The sequence below is a fragment of the Hippocampus zosterae genome, chromosome 2 (genome assembly GCF_025434085.1).
Source record: "Hippocampus zosterae strain Florida chromosome 2, ASM2543408v3, whole genome shotgun sequence".
Lineage (NCBI taxonomy): Eukaryota > Metazoa > Chordata > Actinopteri > Syngnathiformes > Syngnathidae > Hippocampus > Hippocampus zosterae.
The window spans coordinates 34,517,002-34,539,770 of NC_067452.1; the positions used below are offsets into that span (position 1 = coordinate 34,517,002).

A 22,769-nucleotide genomic window follows, 5' to 3' on the forward strand; every position below is an offset into this window, starting at 1 on the left:
CGGATTATAAGGCTTACCTTCAAGGAATGCAGTCAAATCCAGGAGGCGCTGCGAGTTTCCTCTTTGGCCGGAGTGTCGTTCGACCTTCCCGTGTTTCCACTAGTCAACAGTGTGTACGACTCGACCAACACTTTCCTTTATAAGGCACATAGGCTAGAAGCTACAATAGTGGCTGCAGTTACGCTATGCATCCACTAGATGGAGTGACACTAAAAGAATACAATACAATGCAGCTTTATTTATAGTAAAGGTCTCAAACTTGGGTCCTTGAGGGTCACTTTCCTGCATGTTTTCCATCTCTCCCTTGCTGCAACTCACCTGAATCCAATGATCAGCTCATCAGCAAGCTCTACAGAAGCCTGATCATTTCAAGCAGGTGTGTTGCAGCAATAAAAGTGGTTGCTTGGATTTGGAATCTGTTTCGTTGGAAGTGGTATGACGCCTTTTTTAGGGATTGCTCATCAACCACCTTTTCCGCCAATAAAATGGAAAAAGTGACAGGTGTTACAGTACCACTGCGCATTGGCACATCCTGATAAAGTTGTATGCAAACGTGCGTGATATGTCCGCAGTGTTGCTTAAAGGCACTTCAGTGTGGTCCTGTAACTGAAGGTTGCGTCAGTTCACACACAGACGCGCAGTCACCAGCATTAACAAAACGGTGCAACGGTGCGAAGCCAGTGGGGCCGACGTGCTTCCACTCGGCTCCATCGTCGAGGCACCCTTTGTTATGGAATCTGTTGTCAAGGTCGCAGAAGTCCCTGCTAGCTCTCCGGAAATTTGCTCAAGCGTCCCATCCACAGAGATTCCGTCTTTGGGGGACTGCTGATCTGAGACGTCTCGATCTGAAGTCTTGTACCACTGACATTGGAAGTCTTTCTTCCACATCTCAGCTGGGTCCGGTTCAGCTGCCTTAACGTCTGGATCGGGCTTGTCTGTGGCTTTGGCTGCGTCTGCCTGCCGGGACAAAATGGTTCGTGGCGGGACTTGTATTTGTTACTTCGGGGCATTTTAATTGAATGAAAATATTTTCCGTACACGGAAGAAGGTGCAAAGTCCCCACACAGGAAGGCGATCGGCGTGTTTCCAACCCTAAACTATGAGGCAGACATGCCACTCGCTTGCGCACTGCGCTGCACCGCAAACTTGTTTTTTGTTTTTTACTTCAAATGTCAACATTTGAAGTCAACAAAACGACAATACAGTATGCGTCCGCAAACGAGCTTCCCGTTTATTTCTTGGCGATGACGCTTGTGCTTCTTCAAACGGTTTCAAACTGTTAAAACAAGAAGAAGGCGGCATTTTTCACCATTGAAAGTGCTCCAACTATGGTTGTTGTTTTCATTAAATGGCTGTAGAAAAAATACGCGGCGGCGCACTACATCAAGTCATGCAGTCTGATACAAAATCAGCTGTGATGGTTTGGATTGACCCCTTGTTTGATGTTGCGCATTTTAAACAGATTTGTCCATTTCTATTCATGGCTTCCACTGGAATAAGGCATCGAACATGACAATATCACCGTTCTACGTGAAATGCTTTATATGCGCAACACACGCAACCACTAACAATCATCAATCACCGTTTCTGTCACCTTCTCCATCACGTCAGCGGGTGGCGGAAGGTGGAGGTAGGCGGAGCTGTCTGGATTCTGACGTACGCATCTGCCTTTTCCCTCGCAGAGGGAGGCTGAGCAGATCCCGGTTGCCGTGGTTACATTCATGGAGTATGGTCCCAAGACCTTGCGGACAAACTCTCCCAGGTCCTGACATTCTCTCTGCGTATGGACGGACACAAAAAAACATTGGAAGTGATGTTTATGCGCAGTTGATTTTCATTCAGAAATGGACATTGATGATTGCAAGATGATGTGGACAATAGACAAAGTAGCTGTCGTCGAAATAGATTTGTACAGAATTTCTTCAGTCCACCGCCCGTCAAAAGTCACAACATCCGTACATGCTCCTCGGAAGCATGTTTGCGCTTCTTCAAAATGTCATCTTGGCATTCGCCTTACCTCTGTCCTGGTCTCGCTTCTCTGCCAGATGACCACCCCGGCTGTTCCCATGGCAGCGCTCTCACCAATGCTGTTGACCAGGTCTGCCTGGAAGAGGACAGCAAGGTGCGGAAGCCACTGAACATGTTTGTCATCCTGCATTGCTGAGCCACATTCGTTCAGTTGAGACTTTTTGCGATCTTTCTGAAATGCGCCAAGATGCCACAAGGTGGCTGCAAAGCCTTGTCTAAGACAAAAGAAGTGCTTTGGTGCTATCGTGTGGTTTTTTGTTACCGAGAGACGACATATGTTGAAGTGAGGGGAGGAGCTTCTTTCAGACAGGCCGAAGCAGTGGCTTGTAAAAATGTAATGCTTTGGCGCCATCTTGTGACATCTCTTGGCAATGCTAAATATTTTTTGGGGGGGTTAAGGGCATTTTGTAATTTTCCACTGACCATGCACAATGCATCCCTACCCCAAAAAGTTTTTTTTTTAAAAACGTAAATTGAAACATTTAAGCACTTCACCTTTGCGTTCATCCAAATCACACGTATCTCCCACCTGAGAAAGGAAAGTGTTGGTCGAGGCGTACACGCTGTTGACCAGTGGAAACACAGGAAGGTCGAACGACACTCCGGCCAAAGAGGAAACTCGTAGCGCCTCCTGGATTTGACTGGACAAATAAAGCTTCCCTCCGGACGTTCCGCCCTGTGTGAAAAGCGGGCAGATGGATCAATTTTTACGTGCAAACCCAGCAGAAAACCCCAAAACAAGACATCGTCAGGATTTCCAAATCCCGTCCGTCTGTGCAATACCGCTACCTTCTGTCAACCCACAGTAATGCATCAAAAGTATTTGTCGATGACTAAGACGGTAGAATAAGAAATAGAAGAAAAAAAATAGTAGTCATGCAGTACATTTCTGAAGGCACCCATGATGCAACGGCTACAAAGGCAACACACTTTGGAGGCTCTTCTCTTCTTGGTCTCCATTTTCCCCACCAAAATGCGACTCTTGGGCAACTTGTGTATTTTTTTTTTCTTCTTCATGTGGCTTTTTTTTTTTTTAACCGTTGCGACTTGTATTCTGGAGCAACTCCCCCCCCCCCAAAAAAGTGTCACACACAAGAAGAGAGAGTGTCACTGCCTCACACTCTATGTTCACATGCCTAGCCCGTAATGAAACGCAGCACAGCTCGGCGTCACCACCCCAGAGAGCAACCGTGATGTGGCCCCCGTAATGAAAACAAGGTTGACACACCTACTTGCCTGTGTGGTGAATATCAACACTATCTGTGTCAAAGTGTAAGCATGCAAGAAGGGAAATCAAAACAGATCATGAGCCCCCAAACAACACTTTGGACCTTCACCCACCTGTAGCTTTTCAAGGGTGAGAAGAGGGTATAGGGCAGAGCATCGCTTCCACAGCCACAGCAGCTCGTCGTTGAGGGCCTTTTCGGCAGGGGGGCACTGGCCGCTGTAATTGGCTAACGCGGTTAACGCAGAATCGCCGTTGTAGCAGCTGGGGTAGGGGGAGACGCCCCATAACGCTTTGGGTCGCAGCCGTCTTATCTCCCTCAGGGTTTCCATCATGACGGACTGGGCTGCTGCCTCAAAGTCCACCTGGCACAACGGCATGGAAATAAGTCAGCTTTGCTTTTTCTTTTTTCTTTTTAATCCTTAATTGCTCTAGTCAATTTCATATGTCAGAAATGTTCTTGTCAACAGGAGACAATTTGTATTTCTGTGTCATATTTCACAGTAAAGAAAAAGTCTTGATTCGATTTTTAGCAGAGGTTTAGAAAGTACATTTGATCCATCATCTATGCATTATTAAAAGCCCCGAAACATAGAATCCAAAAATGCTCATCACATATATTACGGTATTCGGTTTGTTCAACTGTTGCATCCTATGTTTTCGTTTAACATAATGGTTCTCCAACTGAAATGGGAATAAAAACGTGTTACGTTAAAATTATTATTATTTTTTTTTGCCTCGAGCACACTGGAACATATTGTTCCAAAGGAGGCCAGAAATAATAACTTGTCTGACAGCAGTCCATGTTTCCTTTGTACGATGGTCCATCAGAGTTCCATCTCGACTCAGAGGGAGGTCCACAACAATCTTTCACTCAGCCTCTTTTATGTTTCATCCGAATAACCTTGCTGAAAAACGATGGTACAGCATTGGTTGTTTTTTGATGCATTTAAGTGTTTTCGTTTCTGCCTTTGCAGTGAGACAGAGTCTCAAAAGCTCATACATTTGGATGCAAGCTAAATGTCCTCAATTGATCTGTGTGCCGAACCACCACTTGCATCAAAATTTTGCCTTGCACCAAATCTTTTATTGTGTCACCTGGCAAGAATAGCTGCATATTTGCAATACTAATAAAAACAATGTTCAATTGATTAATAGAGTCGATATTATATGACTTACACAAAGCTCAAAATAAGCGGTTTCGCATCGCAGTTTGAGAGACAAAACTTGCATTTAAAAACATTTTAAATTGGAGAACTGAGAGTAAACCACTAAACAGTCCCAAAAAGTAATTGCTGGGCTGGACATGCAAGCGTTCTAATGGAACAACGTGCCAGACGAAGGCCGAGGCCTCAAGTAGCTCAGTGTTGACGTCGCACCAGCTAGCTACAAGTAGCAACGAGCTTCGATTGCACTGCTGCACCTCAACACGTTGCAGAGTCACAACAAAGTTGGTAATCATCATCGCTGTTGCGGCGAATAAGCTACACTTCTGTTCTGACAAGTATCGTTCTCACGAAGAAATGAGGAGGAAAGATGGAAAAGCAATGCTAATTGCTAAGACAACCTAAGCAGCTAGCGCATTTAACCCAGAAATGGAGTGCTTGTGTGATCGAGTTCACTTTTCACAGACGTCTGGCTGGAACCGCGGCAAAGTGGAGAACATCCAACTTAGAACAATGTGTTAAATGTTAAAAAAAAAAAGCAAAACTAATCCTAAAACTAAAAAAATGAAACTAAAACGAAACATTTCCCCAATAACTAAAACCAATTAAAACTAACAACCCCACTCCGAAAAGTGATTGAAACTAACCCAATTCAAAAAACAAAACCCAAAATGAATACCGTATTGGCCCGAATATAAGACGCCCCTGATTATAAGACGACCCCCTCTTTTTCAAGACTCAAGTTTAACTTTTTGAACTCCAAATAAATTATTACAGAAAGTAATTACTGTACATCTGAAACAAATGATTATAACAATATATTTGAGAGAAAAAGCATGTTATTTTGTCTCATTCAAATCTTAATATCTGAATATTTAAATATATAAACTATAGTGCAATCACATTCGTAAGTGAATGCTTCTGGTTTTTGAAATGTAAATGACATCATAACTCCTCAGCTGCCGGTTAACCCGGCCGATCTTCGGCCCACTTTTCTCCAGATTGTCGCTGCGTTTCTCCATTTTCTGTCATCTCCTATTATTTTATTGTCTTTTCTTTCTTACCGCTATTTTTTATTTTTCTTCTTCGTTCTACCGCTATTTTAATTTTTTTCTTCGTGACAGGGGTTCGCTTTGGCCTGGAGAGTCAAGTTCAGCATTCGCTTCAATGATATCTGGCGCCATCTAGCGCCATGAATGGGTATAATGTCTAGACCCCGAATATAAGACGATCCCCACTTCTTCAGCCTCATTTCAATGCAAAAAACACCGTCTTATATTCGGGCCAATACGATAATAACTGCCACATTTTCTCCTTTCTTACCCGTGACCACTTCTCCACCTCCTCTGCTGTCCAGTTAGGGAAGAAAGTTTTCAGCAAGTTCCTCGATGCTTCTTGATACATGGCCTTCTTCTCCTGATTCCTCAACCACTGCGGTAGCCACTCAGCCCAGTGCAGCACCCCCAGGCCGAGGTACCTGGGCGTAGGCAAAGCTGCATCTAAGTCCATCTGAGTTTTCTGAAGATGGCTGTCCAGTCGCGTGTGCTGCGGTAGACCCCCATTAACCCTTGTGTCTTTGTCGATAAAATACGGGTAACTTCCCAGTGTGTCCTCGTAGAAGACCGCCACACGGCCCTCACGTTCCATCCCAAAAGAACCAGGATCTGGCCTCATGGTGCAGGAGGAATCTGGGATGCCCCAAAAAATGATAAAAGGCTGTCCGGACAGGAGAGGCGGGCGCGCTTGTTTTGGCGGAGCAGCCGTACTGAGGCCAGCAAGCAGTAAGACAAGGAAGGTCCGTGGAACTGTCGTCTGTCCTCGTAGGCCAGCTGAAGAGCAAGAAACGAGTGGTAGCTTAGTCCTGTGTTTGAATGGCGGCCATTTTGGCTTTTGATTGAGTGGCGGGTTGTTCCATGCCATTGGAGCTGCTCGCTGTCAGCGTCTCACTCCTTCAGGCTCCAGCAGCCAACCATGTTTCTGAAAAACAGTCATCGGAAATGTTTTTAATATAAGTTATGGTCAAGGTCTTGAGGTGAGTCAACCCTCATGACCTCCTCAAATTTATTTTCCTTTGGACACTTTAATGGCAGAAATGTACACGGACAAACAAACTGCTAGAAAATCATCTTGCATTTATATTTCTTCCTCCTGAATCCATTAATTAACTTCGGCCCTGACCCAAGTAATCAAATATTCAGGAGTTTAACCTTTTAAATGCCAGGTCAAATGATTTAATTTTAACACTGATGACTGACAAAAGTGGAAACATTTCATGCTACGAGATATATTCTTCTCATTGAAATGTGAATCACAGAATCACAGAATACAGAATCCATGAAAGATTTTATTTTGGAATGGCACAGAGATTAAAAACTGTGGTTTTAACCCTTTCAGGGACAGTGGCTACTACAATGGACAGCTTATCAGGTAACACTGTAAACGGGGTGTCAAACTCACTTTACTGTAATGAGGGTTTTAGTCACAAGAAAATGCTTACAATATCACTCTTATTTATTAGAAAGGAGAATTTGAAATGTTGGTAGAGATTTTAGCAAGCATCATGGAAGTTGACATCTTTGATTTGCTTACAAGGGCCACAGAAAATGATGTGGTGGGTCAGATCTGGCCCCCGGGCCTTGAGTTTGACACCTGTGGGTTATAGGTTATAACTATTTGTGCATAAAAAAGTTAATGGGAGTCAGTGAGGCACTTTGGGGCACAAAGGTGTCCACGGGGAGTACTTGGAACTTGATAAAAAACATTTCAATATCATCGCATCCATTTTGTTGTTCATCTGTGACACATTCAAGACTCTAATCACCACCAAAGTCTCATTACCGTACACTTTATTTGATTAAAAATAGGATGAAAAAAATAGTGCTGATTGATTAAAACTCATTCAGTACCAGACAATTCTGGATCAAGTCTGAAAAGACGTTTAAAAACGTCTTTGGGAGTGAATGAGTTAATTAAATGACGTGGGAGTCACTGCTTCAGAGAATTCCGCAATTTACGTATACTCCTTCCTCAATGTGCAAAATGAACTGCATGGCAATTTAGTACTTGAACGCTTTAACAGACGTGCGGACCGCCCGAGACGTGACGTTTGTCGGTCCATTTTATAATGTTAAATTGTTGAACTTTTGAAAATGTTCATTTATGAAAGATTGCGTTTTGATATTTTGAGAAAAGGGACATTTGTCACCATTGAAACATTGAAACAGAAAAATGAGAAATTGTATTTTGGTGAAAATTTGGGTGAATTTTACTTTTGAGCCCATATCGCCCTGCCCGTGAAGCATTTTTTCAATTTTCATAAGAATGGCAGGAACCATCGACTCTCAACCACGTAGTACTCCGCTAACAAATACAAAGTAGATGCCTACCCTGACATTTTTTGTTCACTCTTGTTAAAAGTTTGGCCTTGCAAACTCAACAATGCAGTTTATGTGGTTATATGGTTTTTAGCATTGGTAATATAACAATTTGGCCCCAAACTTGTGCCCAAAAGTCAGTGGTTATCCGTGAAGGAATATTGATGATGCCGTGGTTTGGTGTGTCACATGCAGTCTGTTATATCAGGTGTTAGATAAGACTAAGCAGAACTTTGGTACTTTGGGATGGACTCTGATTGGTTGTAAGGTGTGGATTATTAGCAGATGATTTGCCCCAGTGAAATCCATTACGCTCGTGACATTATCCCTTAAAATCACACCCGCCGAAATGGCTTTGGACACACAACCTGCTTTTTGCCAATAATGGGGTTTGCTTCTCATCCACCTGCATGATTTGGAATTGAGGGTCTTTTTGGGCTTCCTTGGCGGTCAACTGTGGATGAATATGAAGTACTTTCATCTTGCTGTTTCAAGAGCTCGGTTTAAGAACTGGGTCTGACTACATCTGATTTATTGATGCCAAAGAGGTAGGTTGTATTTCAAATTTTATTGGATGTTCAGTGTTTTCTTGTTCTACTATTCCTTGCCATTAGATTAATATCCTTGTTTATGACTTAACATAGTCAAACCAAAATGAAAAATGAGAAACATAATTGTCTAATTTTCTAAAATCAGCCAAGATCGTCTCTCTCTCTCTCTCTCTCTCTCTCTCTCTCTCTCTCTCTCTCTCTCTCTCTCTCTCTCTCTCTCTCTCTCTCTCTATCTATTTATTTATATACCGGGGGTCGAGTGGTTGCATGTTCCCCCCGTGCCTCCGTGGCTTTTCTCTGAAAAGCCGATTTCCTCCCACATTTCAAAAAACATGCGTGGCAGGCTGATTGAACGTTATAAATTGTCCTGAGGTGTGAGTGTGAGCGTGGATAATTGTTCGTCTCTGGCTGGCAACCGGTTCAGGGTTTCCCCCGGCCTCCTGCCCGAAGACAAAATATTATATATATATATATATATATATATATATATATATATATATATATATTCATTCATCTTCCGTACCGCTTGATCCTCACTAGGGTCGCGGGGGGTGCTGGAGCCCATCCCAGCCGTCTCCGGGCAGTAGGCGGGGGACACCCTGAATCGGTTGCCAGCCAATCGCAGGGCACACAGAAACAAACAACCATTCGCACTCACACTCACACCTAGGGACAATTTAGAGTGTTCAATCAGCCTGCCACGCATGTTTTTGGAATGTGGGAGGAAACCGGAGCACCCGGAGAAAACCCACGCAGGCCCGGGGAGAACATGCAAACTCCACACAGGGAGGCCGGAGCTGGAATCGAACCCGGTACCTCTGCACTGTGAAGCCGACGTGCTATATATATATATATATATATATATATATATATATATATATATATATATATATATATATATATATATATATATATTCATTCATCTTCCGAACCGCTTCATCCTCATTCGGGTGGCGCCGGGGTGCTGGAGCTTATCCCAGCTGTCTTCGGGCAGTAGGCGGGGGACACCCCGAATTGGTTGCCAGCCAATCGCAGGGCACACAGAGACAAACAACCATCCGCGCTCACACTCACACCAAAGGGACAATTTAGAGTGTTCAATCAGCCTGCCATGAACTTTTTTGAAATGTGGGAGGAAACCGCAGTACCCGGAGAAAACCCACGCAGGCCCGGGGAGAACATGCAAACTACACACAGGGAGGCCGGAGCCGAAATATATATATACTAATTTTTGTATGTATGTATTTATTTATTTATTCTATATTCATCCAACCATTCTATACCACACAGATCCTCACCACGCATCTTCACAGGTGAGCTGGAGCCTATCCCACCTGACTTTGGGTGAGAGGTGGAAACTGCTCGCCAGCCAATCAAACGCATGCAAACTCTTATTCTTTTCAGATCAAAACTGTTTTGTTGTGGAATATTGCCCATCGCATACAGCAGCAATTCACCTTTAAACTCTGCTGCAATATGACTCCTATCACATTACTGTGTGTGTGTGGGGGGGGGGGGTCGTGTGTCAACTGCCTTTTTTCTATTTACTCTGACAAGTTTTACTTGCAAATGTGTTCGGGGGCAACGAAACTGACTGAACGCATCAGTTTAAAAAAAACAAACATATTTTATTCAGGCCTGAGAGGTTTGATGAAAGCAATGTAAATAAAAAAACATGAGTGGGAGCAGTGCAGAGCAAGCCGAGACAAGATACAATATTTGAGCTTGATGTGAATTTCAGTTCATCTCTCCTCTGACACCAAGCCACAGAAACTCTGATAAATCCCCACCATTAAAGTACGCGTAAGCCTCCAGTACTTTTTCTGCTGGAAAGCTTCCACAATCTGCCTTCTTCTGTTTTAACTTCTTAATTTCGGGGCTTTGTCCTTCCTGTGTGAAATTTGGATGTTCTCCCCAAGCTTGTGTGGCTTTTCTGAGGGTACTGTAGCTTCCACCCACATTCTAAAATCATGCACGTAGAGTTCCTTGAAAACTGTAAATGAATAAATATGAATGTGAGAATGCTTGTCTATGGTGTATGCGCCTTGTGATTGCCAATTAGAAAATGATCCTGCACTCTGTAAATCAAACACTCGGCAACTTGACTTAATTTAAAACCTGACGGCTTCTACCCATGATTAAACTATAAATGTTTACTCTCCTATAGTTGACCCCCTGATTACCTGCAGCTCTGTACCATTTTTTTTCAGTATTTGTTCAATACATTTCTTCTTTTTTTTGGGAGGGGGCACCCCCCCCCCAAAAAAAACACATATGGGAGGTTCATCAGTGTTTTTTGTAGACATGTTTGGGTTTACAAATACATATGTTATTTGTGTTGGGGGGGGGGTAGGGGTTCTCTCTTCAATGGCATTCAATTCTATAGTTTTAAGTTGTAATGTCACCATTTACCACTAGATGCTATGCCTGGCTTAGTTGTATACTTCCCTATGCTACAGCATAAGTAGGCCTAATCATTTTTTGCAGATTTGGAATGACATACAGGACCAGCATAGTACCTGAATAATATTGCATTTTGAGTGACTTCATTCTTGTGGAAAATGCACAGAATGAGCTCTTGCACATTGCTATTCAGCAGTTGTGCTGTCCTTGAATGGGAATTTTTACGCAAGAGAGCCTTTTTCACTAGTAAAAAAATCATTGTGTGGATATTTTGTTGCTTGCTTCACACCCTGTGTTGTCGAATGTCCAGCCACCCAATATCCAAACTGCTTATCCTCACGAGGTTTCACAGACGTGCTGGAGCCTATCTCAGTTTTCACCTGTCTTCGGACAGTAGACCGAGTACACCCTGAGCTGGTTGTCTTTTATACATATTTTGAGAAATGTATGATAAAAAATGAAACGCATGAGCAGCACGTACTTTGCACATATAGACAGACATATTATACCCATATTGAAAATAGCATTTTTGTCATACATCTGGTTAGGAAGTGCCTGGTCCTAAATGGATCCACCCCCAGTAGCACTGATGACAAATTGCCGCCCCACCCCCCAGCATTTTAGTTGTCCTTCCCTGATTTAAAGTGTATTTACTGTACTTAGTCATGCTAACCACAGTGAGCAACAGAACAGCTCAATAATCTCCCAGATCACATCCTTGTGAATGCTAAGAGGGTTAAAAGTTCGTAGAATGCGTAGTATATGCTAAGTAAAGCTTTTTTAATCCTTGGTCATCTGTGCCAGACAGGGGAGACCTCCAGACTATGTATTTATGATCATGATTTGGTACATTGGGACAGCCTGGTTCACAAAATTCATTTACAATATTAAATTCATGACATTACTTTTTGAATATTACCCACACAGTGGACAGCAACACGGGTGTTGTTCCGGCACACAAAGTAAATACTTGCAACTTGAAAAGCATTATGTTCGAAATTGTGCTTTTAAGAACATTCATTTTATAAAATAAAACTTGTTTTCAAGTGATTTTTAGCCATCAGTTTAAGTCTTCATAAGCTGCTGTTTGACAGAGTCTGTCCAGTCCCTCACTCAATGTCAGAGGTGAAAGGCCAGCGTGATGATGACTGCTTAATCTGTTGAGACAAAGCTGCTGGTCTGTGTTTACAAGTCTGTCTGTGCTGTTGCTCATCCTTAGCCCACCTCTCCTGCTGAACTTGCAAACACACATCTACATATTGGCAACTGCAAACCATAATAGCACTTAGTTAGCTGGGGAGGGGGGGGGGGGGGGGGTTGTTGGGTTTTGTATTTTTTTATTGAGAAATTTGAAAACACATTTCATGTGGTTAGGTCACAGTGTCAGTGGCACTGCCTCATGAATATACACAGTATGATCCAATCAGGATGTGAGAGCAGTGCAATCATTATGTCACCTATCTCATTGCCTAAAAAGTGCACATGCAGGAGTGAGACACCAGCGGTGTCTTTTATGGCCCTATCTAGCTACTTGTAAAGTCCATCCTAACATTTTCTATCTGCCTTATTGTCATGAGCATTGCAGGTAAACTCAATCCTATTCCATCTGATGTCAGGTGAGAGCGAGGCTACACCATGGACTGGTCGCCAGGCAATCACAAGACACATACAGGACAGACAAACAACCATCCATACTCATATTCACACCATAGGACAATTTAGCCACTTCAACCAATCTAACATGGATGTTTACGGAATGTTGGAGGAAGCCAGATTAAAACAAAGTGCATACATGAAAGCCAGGGCTCAGATTCAAACACCACCACCTCAGAACTCGTTTTTTTAGGTTGTCCCGGCCCATGAGGGAGGCTGGCTTTGTGCTATACACCTTTCACTAGTCCTCACAGACAGACTGCAATGTCATTGTCCCGTATTGTTTTTACTTCACCGATCACGAAACTGTGTGTGCGTGTGTCTGTTTTTTTGGGGGGCGGGGGCTGCTCGTGTTGCTAATGCGTGTGACTACTTGTGCTTTAGTGACGCCGCAGAAGAAGAACATCTGCCGGTTCGAAAATGATAGTTACAAAATGTAATTTAGCGTTGATGGAAGAATGGTTACGATAACAATGACGGTGTGACAGACAGGCTGACGTGCCTCAAATTGCCATGTTCTGTCTTGATTGCGTTTCAGGTCCAGCTGGAGTGCAGGCGCACCTGTGCTGCGTTTCCTCATCAAGCCTAGCCTTGTATTGAAGGACTGATTTCTACTACGCCTTGTTGAATTATTGACCTTGTTTGCCGCTGTGCTTCAAGTGGGATTTTTCTAGACCTCGCTCGATACACTTCAGACTCGCTCTTGTTTTGTTCACCTATATTCTTGTTTGTACGGTAAGTATTTATGTTATTGCTCTTTACTTTCGTGTGATTGGACTTATGAACCTTGCCTTTGCAAGCGGCTTTGGTTTCACGCATTGTCTTTCCTGGCACCTTGTGACCAGCAATTTCAGTTCATACTTTGTGTGATTTTCTTTAATAAATATTTTTAGAAATAGCACTCGGTCTGATCCTGCATTTTGTAATCTTAAAACATTATTTGGTTCGGTCAGAACCCATCACAAATCGCAGTGCTAACTCAAATGGGTAAACAAAGATGGAAGCGCATTTAAAATAGTTATGACGAGTAATGGACTGGCAAAATGTACTGACTCACCCACCTAAATGTCACATCAATGTAAGCCTTACATTTAATGGAAGTCGACTAACAAAAGGTTCTTTAAAAAAAATTATAAAAAATCTGACATCCATGATGTCTTTGGCCTTCCTGCTGCGTCCTAATTGGTCATCACTGGAAATACTTTGATTTATGGTAGAATGTAACATGTAAGGTTAATTAAACCATTCTTGTAAAGCCCAGTCGCCAAGCAGGCAGCTTCATCCATCCATTTTCTATACCACTCATCCCATTCAGGTCCACTGAAAGGTGGAGCGCACCGCAGCCAACGTCGGATAAAAGGCAGGATCCGTTAGACCGAGGACACGTACAGTGTAGAGACAGGTAACCTTTCACACCCGCATTCACACCGCCACTGAGTGCAAATTGAACACACAAAGGATGTCACACCACCAGTGGCTAACTGTTAACACATGACACCGTGACATTCTCAAACTGGGTTGAGGGGAATGCCGGTCTTCCCTAAGCACCAACTTGAGGTTCCACAAACGAATTTGCAATAAATTATTTTCCATCATGCACATCAATAAACTGAACACAAAAACCAATAGACTAGACCAGGGGTCAGAAACCAATGGCCCGCGAGCCAGATGTGGCTCTTTTGATGAATGTATCTGGCTCGCAGATAAAACCAAATATTCTCGCTTGTTTTATCCATCCATCGATTTTTCACTGCTCATGTCGTGTTCAGGGCTGCAGTTGGCTCCAGGAGCAATTTTTATGAAATCATATTTTGCTTTTATGGCTCTCTGTCAAAAAGGTTCCCGACCCCTGGAATAGACCATCGCATTGGTGGAAACGGTGCATGCTAGCGACGATGGCTAAATATTGAATTTGTTTCCCATTGAGGTATCGCATATGTTGCCATCTTGGGTGGTGCTATCCATGACTGCTAGTTTTCCTTTTGCAGTTTTTAATGAAGAAACGCACATCTGTAAGTAATCTTTGATGCGTGCCACCTTGCGTGTCTTCATTCTGCGACTTCACAATCATAATTGTACTCAAACAAATTGTACAACCTTGGATGTTGTAAATTCTCCCCTCATATAGCCATTTTGTACCTAATCAGCTACATTTGCAAGCAGAGTGTAATCTTAAAAATGACCCACCAAATCTTTTGGATCAATGCCAAGAGGTTGCAAAACTCACCAAAGCCAAGGTTGGGTTCTCCTCACAGCCTGGACATGGTTTCAGGGTGTCTTCACCTGAATTTCAAACATTTTCCTCTTTCGAAAAATCCAAGTACTCTGATGGATTAGTGAAGACATGGAAAAAGACACAGCGGAAGCAGCCTAACACCCGGAAGAGAGAAGGCAGGGGGTGGAAGAGTCAGGAATAGCCAAGCGAGATGAAGATTGACAAAACAAAGAAGGAATGAAGCTGGAGAACTTTACCGGAGGAGTGATCAAGTACACGGAAAGATGTGTGGGTAGGAATGCATGCCAGTGCCAGGCTAAGCTTCCCTTCCTGCGAGATGCCGAACGAGTTTAGCAATGACCGCACTGGTTCACATGACCATCGACACCGGCTGTAATCCCATAATCCTCTGCTCCACTGCTGCTACACTTGTCCAAACAAACACTTGACATGTTGGATTATCTCACCTGGCTTCCTCTTTACCTGCAGATACTCACTTCCTCTTGACTTGCACTGTTGTTCTATTTCCTCCCTCTCGCTGTCCAGCGTCTTATTTTTCACTGACCTCGGTTTAGGACAGTTATATCTTCACGTCGGAATTTGGGGAAGGATCTTTCATTATCTCAGTGCACAAAGCTAAATTCATAAATATTCTGGACTCCATTCTACGTGGAACCCCTCTGAAGTCCACACCATCACCCCCTCACACTTAACGTTCTTGGCCATATTTTCTCTGGTTACACTCTAGTAATTATTCAATTTCTGTGTTTAAGTCTCTGACATATGAAAGCATATTGTTTGCACTCCACTGCAAAAAAAAGTTCATGTGGAATGTGATACAGTTCTTGTTTCAGCATGGCACATTTAAAGTTATAACGTGATAAGTTGTCATGTTAAAATGTGATATTGATCATGTCAATATGTGAACTTTATGGAACTTATTTTTATTCTGATGTGCCAGCAATATGCTTCTGTACCTAAATGTACTTAAGTAGGAAACGCAAAAATGCCTTCTGTGACTACTTGGCACAAAAACGGTAAAATCTCTCCTTTCTCATGAGTACTTTGAAACAGTAATTCATGTCTTTGTCACATCCCGGCTGTGTCATGTTTCTGTTTGTGACCAACAGGAGGCACTGTGGGGCTTTCCCCTGCAGCTGCACACCTGTTGGTCGTTAGGTAATTAGTGGCATAAAAGGACTCCCGCCTGAGCACTCAGTCGGGTCATTGTTTGTTGCTGTTTTCAATCATGTTTCGGTTACTGTAATGTTTTATCTTCAGTTGTGATTTTTGTTTGATACTTTGGATTCGTTTTGTTGTTCAGACTTTGTTTAGGATTTAATTTTCGCCGTTTTATCAATACACTTCTTCAAGTACACTCTGCTCCTCCCTCTTACCTGCTTTTTGGGGTCCACCACCACCATGCAAACGTGACATGCTTGGATTACTGTAATGCACTAAATATACTTTGGAGTCAGCCAATCCTCCATTAAGCGTGTCCAGTTGGTCCAGAATGCTGCTGCTTGACTGGTACTCGTAAGAGGAAGCACGTAACTCCTGCTCTGGCATCCCTTCTCTGGCTCTCTATGCATTTTAGAGTTCTTTTTGAAGAGCCTTTTGTTTTCAAATCTTTAAATGGCCTCGCTCCACCTTCACTCTCTGAGCTCCTCCGCCCCATCACACCTGCCCGGTCCCTCAGGTCTGCGGACCAGACATTATTAGCAGTACCAAGAATTAAGCGGAGACTCGGAGGGGACAGAGCCTTTTCCGTTGCTGGTCCCTCTCTTTGGAATGACCTCCCACTGAACATTCGGCAAGCCCCCGCCCCTCGCTGCCCATCTTTGAAATTCTTCTCAGAACTCATTTCTATTCTTTGGCTTTTTACTCAGCATGACTCAGACTTGAGTTTAGTTTGACTGTTTTTGTGCTTTCGACTGGCTTCATTATTTAGTTTTATTGTTGTATATATGATATTTGCTCCATCTACAGCACTTTGTGTACAGCGGTGGTTGTTTTAAAGTGCTCTAGAAATACAGATGAGTTGAGAAAAGACATTTCTTTGCACATAATAGTTTCCCCTCTCTTATTATCTTACAGTGTTCATGCTGAGAAGAACAGGGAAAAAATACCAACATTGTGAACTCGGTAAAAAAACAAATTTGCTAAACTAGCAATTGAATAAGAATCTTATTTGTGTTTTGTCAGATAAGATGAAGTATTTTTGAATGCCAGAAAGGGAAGGCCTCAATGTTTTGAATGAATCGATGAATAAATCAAGATATGGATGGGGAATGCATTGTTTCTCCAAACCTGTTAACGCACCCTTGTTGTTCCTCCTCCATGTCACAACTGTACATATTTGTTTCTGCTTTCTACTTAAATATGCAGAAATTCAACGTTATATACAGTATGTTTTCAAATGTGGGGCATAAAAGGCGAGGACATGAAAAATAAAGTGAAAAATGCATAACAAACAAAACGCAGTATTTAGATACTTTCCACCAGTGGCTTGGATCATCTTATATGGGCTGTTGTTCAAAATCAGACGTTCTTGTCGTTGTACAAAGATCTTTGAATATTGAAGATGATTTTTTTTTATTGTGCTGTAAAGCAAGTGTACCGTAAAGAGCTCTCTATTGTCAATTACAAATAAAACGACTGGCTTTGCGTCAGTTATGCCCTCATTTTTCCCATCTGCTGTATTCTTAACGTCTCATCTGTCTTGTGCTAAAATTCACCATCTCTTTCATTGTTTGTGCCTCATTTCATGTGTCCCCCTGAACCGTATTTCCAACCTACATTTTTTTTTCATCCAATATCCTTCCCACCTGTCACTGCATTATCTGATGCTGTACAGTATATTACCACTGTTCGCACAGCAGCTCCTAAACATCTCCATTTTCCTCGTGCGCGTCGACTACTGATGATTCTTGTCAGTCTGACAAACTTTGAGATCTCATGGTTCAGCCTCTTTCTTTATTCCCTCATGCTACAAAGTGCACCACAGCACCACAAGACCTTCAAGATAAAAGCATGTGCAGCATGCTAATAGTCTTTACATTGGAAAAATACATTTCCACGGGCTTCTATGTGTTGCCCAGCCTGCTACAAAGTTCTTTCTTATACACTACGCGTATATGGATAGTTGCGTTGGAGGTCACCTCCAATACAGTGGACTTGACTGCATTAATGTATTTTCTTTTTTGTTTGTAGTTTAAATAATTGGGTTGCATTTTAACCATCATGTGGACTGGTTTATTATAGTTTTTTAAAAATCCTTTTGGGTAAAAGTGAGACTGAAAGGATGCTTGGAGTGAAGTGTGCACTAACACAAAAAATATACCATATTAATAACGCGCACACAGAAATACTAATCTTATTTCCTCCAACACCCCTCGCATTCGACTTGGCACCAGTCCGCGGGCTACCAGTCAATTGTGATGGTCACCCCTGGTATATAGTGTTCCCTCACTTTTCTCAGGTGATGCGTTCCAAGACCCCCGAAACAGGTGAATCTCCGAGAAGTAGAATCTGACTTAAAACGAATACATTTCAAAATTGTTTTTAATTGTAATTTTTTTATTTTAGGGGAGATATTTGTATGAAGTCATTATGAATCCCCCTCCCTCTGCAGTTCTCACCCTTTGAAACATTTATTCCACTTAATATATTTAACTTTTAAAATACAAAATGAAGAAGAAATGCCGAGCTGCTGGCTGCACTCACAAATTGTTCATCGATTATGCTCTGTGCAAATTTCCCCCTCAAAAGAATTTATATTACTTGACTGGTCAGACTTAAAGTAAGAAAAGTAGTAGGAAAACCCAAAAATAGCAAAGTAAAATTGTTCGAGCTTACCATATTTTCTGCACTATAAGGTGCACCTGAAAGCATTCAATTTTCTCAAAAGCGAATTTATAATCTGACGCGCCAATTTTCTGATTTCGTGGATGTAGTATTTTAAATGTTCTGTAAAGCGCTTTGTTACACCTGCAGCGATTTTTAAAGCACTTTATAAATAAAGCTGTAGTGTATTCCCTTGAGCGTAAGTCACCGTCACAAATGACAATCCGGGAGAGAGTGAATCCGCAATAACCGAGTGAACGCCGGAGATGGAGAGTGCACAAAATAATTTCACCTGTGATCAGACTGCATGAGAGCAAAAAGGAACTTGCAGCGACAAGACTTCAAGTGAGCAGTTTTACAGTTTGGCTGATGCTGCGACCCTGAGCTAAAAGATTTGCTGTGTGAAAGCACCTCTTTTGTCCTCTGCGAGTGTGACAGTATCCAACTGGAATGCGCCGTTTGCCAAGGCAGCCCAGAGGCATGGCTGCTTGTCTTTGCTGTCCATGTGGTGTTATTGCAGAATGATAGGGACCCAAAGTCTGTTCGCAAGTTGGAAGGAGAAACAAATAGTGTCACATTGATTAGCTGGAAATGTAGTCTTCATATCGCATCCTAAAGAGTCGTGAAAAAAAAACCTGGTGCATTTGATTATCTTTTTCATTATCTAGATTCGCTGATTTGACATGAATGAAAAAAGGTAAAAACTATGTATTGCGATTGTCTCTTTTGTACATGTGTAGTGGGGACTACTTTATAGCCGAGCACAGGGGCAAAAGCTCTGAAAAGGATTTGAGCTGGTCCAATAATCCTCAGGGCGCCAAAGTTGGCCTGTCCCCATGGGAGCTGTGTGGGTGTAAAATTGGGGGCTCAGTGGATTTCAATAGAAGGGGAAATGGTGGACACAACATAGAACCGCAAGGCAACTCTTCAGAAGCAAAAATAAAAATAAAAAAGAGGTGTGTGCATCTGTTTGCGTGAGCAACCTTTCATAATAATCCTCGAAGCGAGTTTGGAAAATTTTGTAAAATAATTTCATTTGAACAGAACACAATTCTGTCTTGATTTCTGAGTTTTGAGCTCAGCCATTAATTGGCCTTTTTTTTTTGTCTTGCGATACAAGCCAAAAAAATTGATATACGAGTGCACTTCAGGGCACACCGCAGCGAGATAGCGGCAACAGGATTCACATCTGGCTGCCATCAATTCGCATTGGTTTCCTAGATGTGGAAGACACTACCAATTGTTGGCGGTCATGCACTATGAAGGGATGGTTTCCCACCTGCCGATAGGCAACTAGAAGAAGAAAAAGGAAGGGCAAGTGCCACTCGATGTTAATTATCCCACATTTGAGACATGTTTTGTACTCACAATTTCTGTTTGCGGGTTATGAGGAGATGAAATGTTATTACTGCTTGTTTTTAAAACGTACCACACTGATTGCACCATATTTTTCTTCTGGGAAAAAAAAACCAAAACAAAACTCATTTTGATTTGGGGGGCGGAGAAGGGTCTGGAATGGATTCATTACATTTCCATTCATTTCAATGGCAGAAGATGATTTGTGATACGAGTGCTCACAGAACAAATGAAACTTGTATCTCAAAGTACCACCCGAAGTTAATTAGCCCACAAAACAGTATGGCGGAACCCCAGATCTTGATTGGGCGTCCTTTTAACCCTCGTAGTCCACCGTTTGCGATAAATGCAAAATTATGTCTTTGAATCAAAGGCAAAGGCATTCGGAAAAAAACGAGAGAGCTGAGACGTATGGGGGGGTTCTAAAATGGCCTAAATTTCATGACGTCTCCGGCTGATAATTCTCAGGCATTGCAGCAATAATAAAGGTTTTGATTCCGTAATCTTCACAATTTACATATTTTGCGCCATAGAGACCAATTATAATTCAAATATTTTTGAATGCATCGTAAACCTAACGTGTAAACATGCATTTCACACGATTTTTACGTCAATCGCTTTGTTTTCGCTTGGACAGACGTATGCATGCCACATTGTTGGGGTGAGGTCATTCCAATTGTGCAACTTTTAGGTGGCGCCAGAGGATCGCAAATGAGTTTGCCTTTTCGCTGGAGGCTTCAAAACAATGCATTTTAAATGAACACGTCCGGTCGGGATTGTTAGTAGGGCTTGATTGGGACCCCCCAGACACAATTTTTATTTCATTTTGCAAAAAATAATAAAAAATCCCAAAGAACTAATAAAAACTATATATGTATAGATAGCACAGATGCCTCTGAACATTTTGAGTGTTTGAAAAAAAAAATGTTTGTATAACACAACATACATTTCCAAAATTGTAAAACGCGTAACTTAGGGTTTTTTTGTTTCGAAGGACGTAAGGGTTAAGTTCACCAAAAAAATCGTAACTGCTGATTGTCAACCCTAACCTATGAGCATCCTTTCAGTGTGGAAGGAAGAAGCCATTCAATTTTGATGCAGATCCGTATAAAGGACTTTTCGTTTGGCTTCAATCTGAGGCAAAACTGGGGTTTAGGGGTGCTGAGCTCTTGGCCAGACAAGATGCATTCAACCGTTTTATGCATTTTATACGGTCACACTGTTTGTGGATAGACACAAACAGAAATGTGTTAGTCCATACATCTGGCGCGGGACTTGCTGTTCATACACCAGCAGAGGTAAACAAAACAGCCGTGGCGTAACTCTACGCAGCTACGCGTAGCAAACTTTTGGAAAAAGGAGGCAACAGCCTGCTTTGTTCCTTTTGATGATTGACGTGAATGTGAGGTGCTTTATTCACAGTAGAAAGCATCAGGCAGTATTGATGTCTATTTGTGTCACCACTTCCGCGCGTCACCATTTAAAATTGTGTTATTCAAATGCCGGAGTAACTCTGTCCGCTCAAGTCGTGTCATTCGGGTAACTCCTAATGTTTCATTAATCAGAATTTTTTTTTTCCATATTCCAAATATTGACTGCAAGGAAAACGTAGTCATTGTTTTTGTGACCAGTAGTTTCCTCTGCTCTGCAATTCGTCAAGTTTAAAACTTTGTGTGCGTGTTATGATCGAAGTCTTGGAGGATGTTCCCTGATCCCAGCAGTTGTGTTGGTGAAAGGACAGAGAAATGTAGGTGTAAAGGTGGTTTAGGGGGTGGGGGGAAGCATGCCTCAGGAATTTACAAATGAAAGGAGAATGTTTTTCTCCTAATGCGATTAAATTATTCCATTTCATTGCTTCTCCAGCCGCCAGTTTGAGCTCCTTCTCAGTACACAGTGGCAACACAACAGTTTTCAGGACAGGGCGGCAGGGGGTGAAAAGGGAGGGGCAAGAGGACTGTAAGGGGCATCGGTGTGTGTGTGTGTGTGAGAGCGAGAGCAAAGAAAATTGGAATATTTTTTTTCAGAATTCATTGTCTTTTTCATCCGGCAGCTCTCTCCATGAGCAGCAAATTCATGCTCCAATGACACTGCCTTATTATATCTTTTAGCTCTATAGTCATGGTGAGGTTGAACTAGTTGATTTGTCACGTTCCGTATTCGACAGCAGGGGGCAGGTGTTCTCACTTGCCGCGTGCACACCTGCCACCCATTTATCTGTGATTGCACCTGCTATATTTAGGCGCTCCGGCAGTCGACTCACTGCCGGAGTATTCCACGCCGTGCCATTGCTATTGCCTATTCCTTCTCGGTTAAAACTGCCTTAAAGACTATTGATAATGGTTGCGTTCCTAGACATCCTCTCGTGTGTAATTATAGTATTTTGCCTAAACTTTCTCCTTGACGTTTTTTTCGCAAGCGTTTTCTGTTGCCTCGTTATAATTATTTCCTGGTTCTCTTTTTGACCAGCGTTTTCTGTTATCCGTTTCGACGTTTTTGATCTTTTGTGCGGTTGTTTTGTGTGTGTGACTATGCGGGACAGTGTTGACTTTTTTTTTCCAAGGTTAAAAAATGGAAAAAAAAAACCCAGTGATTTTAATTTTCATGCATTCTTGCATGTAGCGTATACAGCGGCCACATCACCAAAAATGTCAAAATGTATCGCTTTTGGATAACCCATCTCTACGAATGACGAAATCAACTAATTCCTTGAGAAAACAGACAAAAAGATATCAATCATCACTCAAATGAAATAATTTACCACGGCACAGACATGGACAAGTTCACACAACACAAGTTTTGTGTTGTAATAAATATCATTTTCGTGACAGTTACTTTCTGTGTCTGCTATTTCGGTGATCCACTTATACCCAGTTTGTTGCGCATGAAGCGATTACTCTGTCGCTTCGAGCTCAACGTGATATGATGATGTCACGCATGCACACACATGCCATG

General features: G+C 42.3%; 1 protein-coding gene and 1 long non-coding RNA gene across 3 annotated transcripts in view; one reads left to right on the forward strand and one right to left on the reverse strand.

Annotated features, from left to right (window-relative positions):
• Positions 1-618: 618 nt before the first annotated feature.
• On the reverse strand, positions 619-15,139 carry si:dkey-72l14.3 (Glyco_hydro_56 domain-containing protein). The gene is made up of 8 exons (XM_052057368.1): positions 14,873-15,139; positions 14,628-14,770; positions 5,743-6,396; positions 3,370-3,618; positions 2,558-2,704; positions 2,018-2,104; positions 1,595-1,777; positions 619-957 (listed from the first exon to the last, which is right to left on the reverse strand). The coding sequence occupies exons 3-8, from the start codon at positions 6,337-6,339 to the stop codon at positions 619-621; spliced, it is 1,602 nt and encodes a 533-aa protein (XP_051913328.1). The 5' UTR covers positions 6,340-6,396; positions 14,628-14,770; positions 14,873-15,139.
• Positions 12,118-22,769, forward strand: part of LOC127595705 (uncharacterized) — a 53,009-nt gene continuing 42,357 nt past the window's right edge. Inside the window, exons 1-2 of one of the 2 annotated variants that reach the window (XR_007961306.1) lie at positions 12,118-13,135; positions 13,716-13,802. This is a non-coding gene — a long non-coding RNA (uncharacterized LOC127595705). The remainder of the gene's footprint in view (positions 13,136-13,715; positions 13,803-22,769) is intronic. The other variant, XR_007961305.1, reaches the window with a different exon arrangement.